The 12087-nt window shown below is 42.7% G+C and overlaps 1 protein-coding gene across 3 annotated transcripts in view; it reads right to left on the bottom strand.

The window, feature by feature from the left end:
- Positions 1–12087, bottom strand: part of GPATCH2L (G-patch domain containing 2 like) — a 42379-nt gene that overhangs the window by 17110 nt on the left and 13182 nt on the right. For 2 of the 3 annotated variants that reach the window (XM_015418373.1, XM_015418374.1), the window contains exons 6-8: positions 5032–5099; positions 4256–4295; positions 1495–1580 (exon numbers count right to left, since the gene is read on the bottom strand). In XM_015418373.1, the coding sequence (XP_015273859.1) occupies positions 1495–1580; positions 4256–4295; positions 5032–5099 (194 nt within the window). The remainder of the gene's footprint in view (positions 1–1494; positions 1581–4255; positions 4296–5031; positions 5100–12087) is intronic. The other variant, XM_015418375.1, reaches the window with a different exon arrangement.

Genomic DNA, 12087 nt, shown 5'->3' with positions numbered 1-12087 from the left:
TGCAATCCTACGCAGAGTTACTACAGTCTAAGCCCAATAACTTTTACTGAAGTAATTCTGCTGAGAATGCATTGGATGTATAACTTCCTTGTCCCAACCAAAGAATTTAACTTTCTAAAAAAATACAGTTAGTATATTTTTTGTGCACATTTTCCCAGCTTTTATATTTAAAGGAGCCTACCATCTCATGCACAGATGACAAACTATTATTATGGCAATATGAATGCAAATAGCGATTTGCAGAATAACAACCACACAGAGTCAAATCATTCGTTCACCTACCCAGCACCATTTACTTTGACTAGCATGGCTCTGAGGGGCTTATCGACAGATCACGATTAACACACGGAATTCACTGCCACAGGAGGTGGCAGCAGCTACAAGCATGGACAGCTTCAAGAGGGAATTAGATAAGCATATGGAGCAGAGGTCCATCGGTGGCTATTAGCCACAAGGTATAGATAGGGACTCTGGGGCAAGTGATGCTCTGTATTCTTGGTACTTGGGGGGCGGGGTCAATAGTGCGAGGGCTCCTAGTGTCCTGGCCCCACTGCTGGACCTCCTGATGGCACTTGGTATTTTTGGCCACTGTGTGACAGAATGTTGGACTGGATGGGCCATTGGCCTGATCGAATATTGGCTTCTCTTATGTTCTTATTCTTAGTCATGCTACCGGAGCAAACTAGTAAAATAGGTATAAGAGTAATACAGTTTAAAAGGAAAAATCAGTTCATGTATAAGAATGTACAGAAAGAAAAGATGGTTGCAACGAGGACAAAAGAAATGGAGACTTGCCCCAGCCCAATACAGCCCTGGATCTGTGTGCCTATTCCTCCAGTCAGTCAGTTCCACATGCCTCCCAATTCCACAAGCTTAACCAGTTCTTAGAACCACACACTCTCCCCCACAGCAATTTCTCTGACCATTGAGAGTACTGAGGGACCGCATAATGCTGAGAAAACATTCAGTAGAAAGTGGAATATATCCATTAACCTTAACAGTACAATGAAAATTTATGCCCAAGCTTATTCACTCCCAGTGCACCCACAAAACAGCCAAACCACATACACCTCAAATGCTAACATCTACCCAGGAAAGTCTACTGCAGACGATTAATTGTGGTCACCTCAGAACTTCAGTTCATCATATCCAGCTTCTATCTATAAGGACACTATAAAAACTTGCTGGTTATTAGCAATAAACAGGAAGAAATGTTCTTGGCATCTGGGGCAGCTGATGTGCAAAACCCAGGAAGCATCCAAATTGGCATGCACCCTGAACAAGCAGAGACCAGCTGTTCTATACACAACCTCCATTATCCAAATATCATCTCTGTTCACACGGAGACACTAATACTACACACAGCATACGTTCTATGTCCTGTGACTGTTTTTGGCACTAAACAGCTGTGCCAACTTTCTGTCAAAATACATGGTCTCAAAGAATACAGATTACATCATACCCTTCCAACAAATAGCAGAGTACAATGGTTACCTGGCTGTGCAGTGTGCTGGGGAGCACCTTCGGTGAGAGGCATCAGAAAGAACATCCAAAGAGTACAGAGGAGATAGTGGATTGAACTGGAAAGGCAAGAAAGTAGGTTTCATTAATAGCTTATCAAGTAACAGTATCAGAATATAGTTGGATTGAGATACCATCCTGCAGTTCCTGAGACTCTTTTATACAACATCTGACAAGAGACCATTCTGCTCCCCTCTCTGATGGGGAGATTCTGGATGTCACCAACTAGACTCAGAAGTAGTGCATGCATGCTGAGTCAAGAGGCAAAAATCTTATTTTCAAGAAAGAATATCAGTAGAGATTTAAAGGACAGTCTGTTCTCATATATATTGTGCTCCCAAACACAGTCTACCTTCTCCAAAGACTTGGCCTAACACCCTCAACTTGAGAATCACCTACATAAATGTCATTTTGGCTCCACAGGAAGATCTTTTGCAAAATATAAATACAGACAATTCCTAAAAGATATGACCACAATTATAGCCTTCAGCAGATTAAATGATTTCCTGAATTTTATTTATACACACACACACACACACACACACACACACACACAGAGGATGGGCATGAACCAAAATTTGGCACAAACTTGGGCTAGTTTGGACTCCCCAAACTGATTTTGGGGAAGGTGCCTTCCCTGAATATTTACTGGACTTTTGTTCAGTTTGGCTGTTCGGGGCCATTTAAACCTAACAGCTAAGTGGCATGAGGTATGGAGCTAAACTGTCAGGTTTAAATGGCTGATAGCCTTTTTAACAACAGCTGATGGGGGCACTTGCCCCGCTGTTAGGTTTGAATTGCTGTGAGCCATCAAACCCACCTTGGCTTGCCCGCCTTGGCTTGGAAGAAAGGGGGAACTGAACTCGCCAGACCGACTCAGTTCGGGTGGGGGCCTTTTGGCTCAGTTCAGGGGCTCTGTGTGTGTGTGTATATACACATACGGGGGGGGGGATATCTGTCTAGCTGTGATGACGTTTTTACAGACATGTTGTTTTTTTGTCTAGAGTAATCTAGACAGAAAACTACCTGTCTATAAAAACGGCATCACAGCTAGACAGATATGTTCCTCCTAGAAGGCAAAGGAGAAGTACTCAAAAAAACAAGAATTTTTCAAATGTTGAAGCAGACCAGAAGAGTCCCAAAGACTGGTACAGGTGGAATTAATGATGGAATGCCTCCCCCCGTTAAGGTCTCCATGCATCTACAAAGCTAGCATGTCAGCGAATTGGGTGATCTTAAATACTTCTCCTTGATGTTCAAGTGTTACAAATGCAGAGATTTTTAACAGGGGGAGGATTCATACAGTCCTTCATGTGTGGCAGCATAGTGTGCCTTGCTAAATTCTGGGTTCAGTTCATTCTTCAGTCATTCAGTTTTCAGGTTTTTCTAAAAAATCAAAGTGGTAGTAAAATGCACTGGGTAAACTCTAGTCCAATATGAGTAGGAAAGAAGATAATTTCATGGTTTATCTATTCACTATGTTCATGGATAGCAACAAATTCTAACCTTGTTAAGTCATTATGGTGACTCCATTTTCTCTCAGCCTTAAGGTTGATTGTAAGGTCATAAGCACTTCAAGGGGCTGAAACTGACTTATCTGTACTGTAACAAAGCAGCACACAGGCATACAGTACTATTTCTTTTAAAAACAGACCAATGCTTGTAGTATGTTTTCTTTATGAAGAACTACACACAGAAAGTTCTTCTAATACAGCACTACAAGAACTAAAGAATCTAGAATACAGCGCCAACAGCTAGTAACATGAAAGTGAGGAACACAGAATTAAAGCTGCTTGTAATGAAATTCACTTTCAGCTGGACTATTAGCCTGTGATAAACCATAACATTACAGACAGTGAGGAGAAAAATTACTAGAAATCAAGGAATTATTTTGAGCTATTTGCAGAATTCTTTTTCTTTCCCTCTATCATAGCATCTATGAGAGACACTCATGTCCACCATCTAAAACAGAATTAATATCTGAGTTTTCTGTCAGAGGAATATCATCAGCTGTTGAGTAACAATTTCAGCATCAGTACTCACAATGTTCTGTCATACAAATATCAGTTTTAAGCTACACAGTGGTCTGAGAGTTTAGCACTAGTGCCAGTAAACCAAAAAGAGGCAGGACTACTGAAGAGGAATGAGCATCATTGTTTTTAAATGAAAGAGAAATGGCTTTTCTACCCAAAGAGGAATACACAGATAATGGTCACTGTATGCTGTGGAGCTGGCTCCTTGCAACTGCAACGGGTTATGTTGGTGTAGTATGGGTTATGTTGGCTCTCTCTCTTTGCAGTAGCCAAGCAACTTCTAAACATAGTACGAATACCACCTTTCTTTCTTCCCTGCCAAGATGCCAACATGGCTGAATTCCTCAGTCAACCCAGCTATAAAAAGATAAAATATAAGATGGCACGCACTCTATATGACACGTATATCTATAAAGCTACTTAATAATAAAACTTAATTGATCTAACTATACAAATACTTCAACCAGAAAGCTGAAATGAGGAAGCAACTGAAGAAAACAAAACTGCAGGAGAAGACAGAGGCCTTTGTGTACTGGCTAGTACAAAAAGCCGGATCTACTAGAGCGTGGCATCACATGGGGCTGCCTTACCTCTTGCACACAGGCTGTAATGCAGAAGAAATTGGAAGCCAGCGTTTTGTTCCTTCTAGAGAGAAAAATCAAGTAAAGAAAATATAAGGAAGCAAAGTAGAGCCATCTTACCTGGTTGCGATCCCTCATTCCCACAGACGGCAACCAGAAACTGGAGAGAGATGGCAGAAAAGATGAAATTGTGGGAAGCACAAGAAAACCAAGAATCAGAAGAAATGGATAAACAAGAAGGAAAAACAGATGCATGGGGAAGAAAGGAAGGTTAAGCCCCCATGTCAGACAGGTGTTCTAAACACAGCTGTCAGACAAGCAGAATTAACCTAAGTAAATGAAAAACTCAGTCCAAAAGAGCATAACTATAGGAAGCCACGCTGTCAACAGCTGGCTGACTGGGAAGGCATTATCATTATATTAAAGGGCAGTTTCACCCATTTCACTCCCCATTTACATCTAAGGCAATATATTCACATCCAAGAGGAGAAAGTAGTTCAGAAATGCAGAGCAATACCAAACTTGCTGCTGCCTTGAATGGCATCATTATTATTGGCCAGCCAGTTGTCTGGTACTAATGTTTCGTCTTTAAGTTTGCTCTGTTTCTCTGTGCATTTCATAAACTTGTAAGAGACTGAAGAAGATAGTTCAATTAATAGAGAGCAAGTGCAGTTGCCATTTGTTTCAGGCAAGTAGAAGGGGACAAGAAATACAACAGGACTACAGAACAGTAAAAACAACATTACCCCCACCCTACCCCATAGACGGTGGCTCTAATAACTTGGAAAGCGTTCCATTCCCACAGAACAATAAAATAAGGGGCAAGTCTCATTCTATGTTATAAGCCTCCCTCCCAGCCCCTGACTTCTAGACTTTAGCAACACTCCAATGCTTACTCTTTTTGGCATGAATCACCAATGATGTGGCTAATCCTCTCAGTGCCAATAGCACTCATGATGGTCTCCTGAAACACAGGGGAAGCAGGGAAGACTGAAACTACACATAACAGGAACAGGACCTTTTAAAAAAAACCTGGGTTTGCCTTTATAAATACAAAGAAGAATGCCTTTATACCCACCTACACCCCCACACACACTTATCTCCCTACACCCAGTCACTTCAAGTCCCTTCTCATCCAATCGGAGTCAGATAGTGGAAGTTAGCTTGGCTGAAAGAAAACTTCCAAGAAATACTTCAGGAAAGGCATACGATGAGAGAGGGCTTGGCTCCCTTTTCCAGCATGCCCCTTTTGCTCTTAAACTTGGGTCTCTTACCCCTACATTATCCCATATTGAAGAATACCTGGGTTTAACCAAACATGCACTTTGCGCTTCAGGCAACCCCCTCCCCCCGTTCTAGAAGCACAGACCCAAATGGCATACAAATAAGATACTGCATTCATGTTCACATGGATCAGAATAATTTCTGAGCAGTTAATCTAAAAGGTGGCTCCAACAGCCCAGTAAGAACTTAAATTTCCACAATGCTAGGAAGGAAGCAATTTAATGGACACACAAACCCCGACAACACACTGAACTTCCAAATCTTTTGTCCCTGCAGCATACAATTATCTAGAAGAGTCAAAATATTTGAAAATTCTCTACTCTGCTCACAGCCAGCAGTCCCCGTTTGATCACAAGGGACAGAATCATGACAGAGTCTCTTGCAGTACAATTTGGAATATCTACATATAGACAATATACCAAGCATTCATATGAATTTTAGAAGTCTTAATAAATAACTTATAGAGAGAGTTAGTACTGTACTACCCAAAAGCTGGGGGAAGGGAGTCTTATTTCCTTTTGTTACACTCTGTACTCAGCACTTACAGGCACTAGAAAGAATGGTGATCTAGCATGTGTCCATGTGCACCTAATTGGTTAATTTTACCTGTAAGTGTTCACACAAACAAACCATGGAGAAAATGGACCTATGCTTATTTTGTATAATGGGTATGACACACTTCTCGACCCAGGTATAACCAAGCTTTGTGATCCCAACCACCATTTTTCATGAGTCAGAGCAAGTGATCATTACTCTGTAATGCATAAGGGGAAGGGAGGGTTCCACAGCTAGACATTTCATCATTATGCTAGTAATTCAGTGTTGCCTGTCAGACAGGCTCCTATGGGAAATTGTTGATTCAGCCTGCTTCACCCTTTCCTTGTTCATAACAAATTCAGTACTTGCTACAGATCAAAATGCTTCTGATTGGCTGTTAAGTCACATGGGTTGTCACATCCTACCCTAAATCCCGGGTAGCAGTAAAAATACATGCTTCCAGCTACCTTTGTGCTTCAGTCTTGCACGCCTGTTGGAATTCAGACAGGGTGAGAGAAGGTTGTTCTGCTCTGAGATAAAACAGCAATCTTCTACTGGAAGGAAGCACCATAACTGGAGTACCACCACAGAGACTCCAACCTTATTTCTGCAGGTGAAGGTACATGGAGAAGGGCCTGTGGCAGACCTTAACTGTCAGGAACGAACATATGAGACAAGGTACTATTTTAAGTATCCTGGTCCCAGACCACTTAAGAGCTTTAAAGGTATTGACCATCACCTTTAACTGTGTCTGAAGGCAAAAAGCAAGTCCATTAAATATTTTCAGGATTGGCATCATGTGGTCACTACAGCCAGTTGCAGATTGTAATCTGGCTGCAGTATTTTGTACCAACTGAAGTTTCCAAACCATTTTCAAGGAAAGCTCTTCATAGACTGCATTGTAATAATCCAGTTTGGATGTGAACATAAGAACATAAGAGAAGCCAATGGTGGATCACGTCAATGGCCCAACCAGTCCAACACTCTGTCACACAGTGGCCGAAAATACCAGGTGCCATCAGGAGGTCCACCAGTGGGGCCAGGACACTAGAAGCCCTCCAACTGTTGCCCCCCCCCCAAGCACCAAGAATACAGAGCATCACTTGCCCCAGACTGAGAATTCCTATCTATACCTTGTGGCTAATAGCCACTGATGGACCTCTGCTCCATATGCTTATCTAATTCCCTCTTGAAATTCTCCATGCTTGTAGCCGCCGCCACCTGTGGCAGTGAATTCCATGTGTTAATCACTCTTTGAGTGAAGAAATACTTCCTTTTATCTGTTTTAACCCAACTGCTCAGCAATTTCATAGAGTACCCATGAGTTCTTGTATTGTGAGAAAGGGAGAAAAGTACTTCTTTCTCTACCTGCTCTATCCCATGCATAATCTTATAAACTTCGATCATGTCACCCCTCAGCCGTCGTTTCTACAAGCTAAAGATCCCCAAGCGTTTTAATCTTTCTTCATAGGGAAAGTGTTCCAACCCTTTTATCATTCTAGTTGCCGTTTTCTGCACTTTTTCTAATGCTATAACATCCTTTTTAAGGTGTGGTGACCAGAACTGTATACAGTATTCCAAATGAGGTTGCACCATTGATTTATACAGAGGCATTATGATACTGGCTGATCTGTTTTCAGTTCCCTTCCTAATAATCCCCAGCATAGCATTGGCCTTTTTTACTGCAGTTGCACACTGTCTAGGCATTTTCATTGAGTTATCTACTACGACTCCAAGATCTCTGTCTTGGTCAGTCTCTCCCAGTTTGGACCCCATCAATGTGTATTTATAGTTAGGATTTTTGGCTCCAGTGTCCCAGCATGGATATTTGTGGCCACACTGAGGAAAGTCTAAGGCTGGTGTACTGACTTACTCTGGACAAAGGAGCTATGTGTGTCAGAGGAGTTCTGCATCTCCACCTCCAACTCAGGATGAAGAAGCATTCCCAAGCTGCAAACCTGTTTCTTTAAAGGAAAGGAGACCTCATCTAGAACAGGCAGCGTCTGTACTCCTACACCAGTTTTATTACCAGCCGATATCACTTCAACCTTGTCTGTACTGAATTTCAATTTATTGGTCCTCATCCAGTCCATTACCACCTCCAAACACCAATCCAGGGCATTTTGTGTTTCACCCAGTTCAGATGAAAAGGAGAAATGGAGTTACCAGTTATCAGTTTGATGGTACCTTATTCCAAACCCCCAGACATTCTCTCCTAGTAGCTTCATTTAAACATTAAATAGCATGGGGGACAGGGCAGAGCACTGTGAAACACCACAGCACAGGGTCAAGCAGCTATCCCTCCAGCACCACCATCATGTAACAACTTGACAGATAGGAACAGATCCACTGTACTGCTGTGCTTCCCAATCTCTAACTCAGACAGTCAAACCATAAAGAATCTATGGTTGATGGTTTCAGAGCACACCAAGAGGTTCAAGAGAATCCAGAGTCACACACCACTGCCTCAGCCAAAGGTCACGCATTCCTTCTGCTTTTTCTCTGGTTACTCAAAAGCCCTGGTTTAGGCCAAGAGGAGTCTCACTTCATTTGTTATCATGCACCTTTTTTTTTTTGCTGTCAAGTTCCAGCCCACTTATGACAACGCCATTGGATTTTCAAAATGAGAGAGGTTCAGAGGTGGTTTGCCACTGCTTGCCTCTGCACAGCAGCTCTGGTGTTCCTTAGTGGTCTCTCATTCAAATACTGACAAGGGCAGACCCTACTTAGCTTCTGATATTTGATGAGATTGGGCTAGCATGGGCTATCTACTTAGATTAAAAGAGGATGTTGGTGCCCTTTGTGAGATTAAAAAAGATGTACAAATATACACATAGTTCACCCCATGTCTGAATTAACCAGAAATATTTATCTACCTGGCACTGAACATGCAGAGGACTGCAACAGCTACTATCACACAGGGTACCATATAAAAGCTGGATAGCCAAGCCTTATTTGAGTGTGTAAAAAAGAACTTATATCAGTGGGGGCTCATCCTCATCAGAGATTTGTGACATAATCCCTCTACAATTATGGGCTGGACAATGCAATCTACAAATGAAAAGGTCACAGATCTTTCTTGAGTTCCCCCTCCTACTGCAGCCCTTTCTGACTGGGAAAGTTTATCTCCCAGGTTTCAGGGACCCACTTGGTCTAACAGCTCTGATGGGAGAGAAAGAAGAGCCAAGTTTCTCCTCCCCACTGCAGACTCCCAACACATGAATCCTGAGACACCAGGATCAGAAAGAAGTGGGGAAGGGGGGAGAGACCAGGAAAAATTCACAACCGCCAGTGCCAACCAATCAGGAGTTCCAACCCATAAATCCCGAACGTGCAGCCATTCCTAAATATAATCCTCCTACCTTGGACAATGTCTGTAAACCCAACAGTTATTCAAAAGTTAATGCTTTAGGTGTTAAAGCCTTAAAAGTAAAGATCCCTAAAATGCAGGGGGAGGCTGCATATTCCTAGGCTAAACAACTTCTTTTAGAAATTCAGCTCAGTGTGCTATTGTGTATGTTACTATGCGCACTCACATAGGCTCTACAAATTCAGCTGTTTGCCATCACGGAGCAATGTGCTATAAATATGCTACATGAGCATCATTTAAGGTAACTCATGCCCAGGATCCCTGAACACCAACACTTGCATGGTTTGTAGGAGAGCACCAGCAGGGGTAAAAGATAGGCTATTTGTTACAGCAGAGAAATTATTAACTTAAAGTGCCATAATGTTTAAATTTACGGTTTATTACTGTGTAAATTACAAGCCGTACTTTGGGTAATTAGCAGCTCGCTGGCGGGGAGCTTTGAATGAAACTCATTATTTATTATTACGATTTAGAGGAAAATGGGGGAGGGGGAGTAGTGACCTCCAATGCAAATGACAAAGATCCCTTTAAGGTGATGAAGATGAATTAAACAAGTAAATATTTTTCTTCTCGTTTTGGTTCATTAGGAGTGCCTGAACAAAACCTAGGACTCTGGGCCAATGGCCTGACAGCCGTTGCTACAAGCTCAACATTCCCCATAATTGAAGCCCTATTTCAATAGCCAAGTGAGCACGATGGAGAGAAAGAAGGGACACAAAGAACCTGTCAAAGAGGGAAGGAACAGGACAAGTGTTGCTCTCCTATGAAAACAAGACATTCAGCCTAACCTACCTCACATGGTTGCTGTGAGCATAAACTGGAGGAGGGGAGAATCATATATGCAACCCTGAGCTCTTAGGATGAAGGGCAGGGTAAAAATGCATTAAAGAAAGTGTATCACTTGTCCTTGAGAAAGCTTGTTGGAAGATATTTGACCAAATACAAAGCCAAAACATATAAAGCTATGAAATTTGGAAAGGGACTCATCCTCTGTGTCAGCAGGACAGCTTCAGAAATCCAGCCTCCCACAGCACACTCATCCCCAAACCCTGCTTAATATTTCAGAGGCAAAGTTCTCAGTACTTTAATTTTACCACCCCGCCCCCCACCAAGAATGGCAAGAAATGCTCATGACACAAATCTCTTAATGAAGTGGAGGGCCAGGAGCTGGCAGCCATGCCTCCTCACTGCAAGCTTAAATGTTACATGACAAAACTGAATCGCTGCATCTTGATTCTCCTACTAAATTAAAAACAACCTTTTTCTCCACCCTGACTTATAACATTGCTTTCCTCTTCTCAGGAAGCACACGAGTTCTCCTCTCCACAATTCACCTGATACCTCTCTCCAGCCACAGCATCTCCACCGGCTGAAGGACTGCTACCTGCAATGCAGGACTTTCTTTTCTCCCTCCCTTAAGAACATAAGAGACGCCACTTCTCAGGAAGCACACGAGTTCTCCTCTCCACAATTCACCTGATACCTCTCTCCAGCCACAGCATCTCCACCGGCTGAAGGACTGCTACCTGCAATGCAGGACTTTCTTTTCTCCCCCCCTTAAGAACATAAGAGACGCCAATGTTGGATCAGTCCAAAGGCCCATCCAGTCCAACACTCTGCATCACACAGTGGCCAGAAATACCAGTGCCATCAGGAGGTCCACCAGTGGGGCCAGAACATTAGAAGACCTCCCACTGTTGACCCCCCCCAAGCACCAAGAAGACAGAGCATCACTTGCCCCAGAGTCCCTATCTATACCTTGTGGCTAATAGCCACTGATGGACCTCTGCTCCATATGCTTATCTAATTCCCTTTTGAAGCCATCCATGCTTGTAGCCGCCACCACTTCCTGTGGCAGTGAATTCCATGTGTTAATCACTCTTTGGGTGAAGAAGTACTTCCTTTTATCCGTTCTAACCCGACCGCTCAGCAATTTCATGGAGTGCCCATGAGTTCTTGTATTGTGAGAAAGGGAGAAAAGTACCTCTTTCTCTACCTGCTCTTTCCCATGCATAGTCTTATAAACCTCAATCATGTCATCCCTCAGTCGTCGTTTCTCCAAGCTAAAGAGCCCCAAGCGCTTTATTTTCTTCATAGGGAAAGTGTTGCAACCCTTTTATCATTCTAGTTGTCCTTTTCTGCACTTTTTCCAAAGCTATAATATCCTTTTTAAGGGGTGGTGACCAGAACTGCACACAGTATTCCAAATGAGGTCTCACCATTGATTTATATAGGGGCATTATTATATTGGCTGATCTGTTTTCAATACCCTTCCTAATAATCCCCAGCATAGCATTGGCCTTCTTTATTGCAGTCACACACTGTCTCGACATTTTCAGTGAGTTATCCACTACAACTCCAAGATCTCTCTCTTGATCAGTCTCTGCCAGTTCAGACCCCATCAATGTGTATTTATATTTAGGATTTTTGGCTCCAATGTGCATCACCTTGCACTTGGCCACATTGAACCCCATTTGCCATGTTGACGCCCACTCACCCATCCTTGACAGATTTATCAGTCTCTGCCAGTTCAGACCCCATCAATGTGTATTTATATTTAGGATTTTTGGCTCCAATGTGCATCACCTTGCCCTTGGCCACATTGAACCCCATTTGCCATGTTTTTGTGGACCAAGTACTGATCCCTGCGGTACCCCACTGCTTACCACCCTCCACTGAGAGAACTGCCCATTTATACTCACTCTGTTTTCTATTAATTAGCCAGTTTTTGATCCATAAAAGGACTTGTCCTTTTATCCCA

Source organism: Gekko japonicus, unplaced genomic scaffold (genome assembly GCF_001447785.1).
Source record: "Gekko japonicus isolate JY-2015 unplaced genomic scaffold, Gekko_japonicus_V1.1 scaffold3, whole genome shotgun sequence".
NCBI classification, from domain to species: domain Eukaryota; kingdom Metazoa; phylum Chordata; class Lepidosauria; order Squamata; family Gekkonidae; genus Gekko; species Gekko japonicus.
Note: the sequence above shows the minus strand (reverse complement) of the source record. Positions and strands in the feature narration are given on the sequence as shown.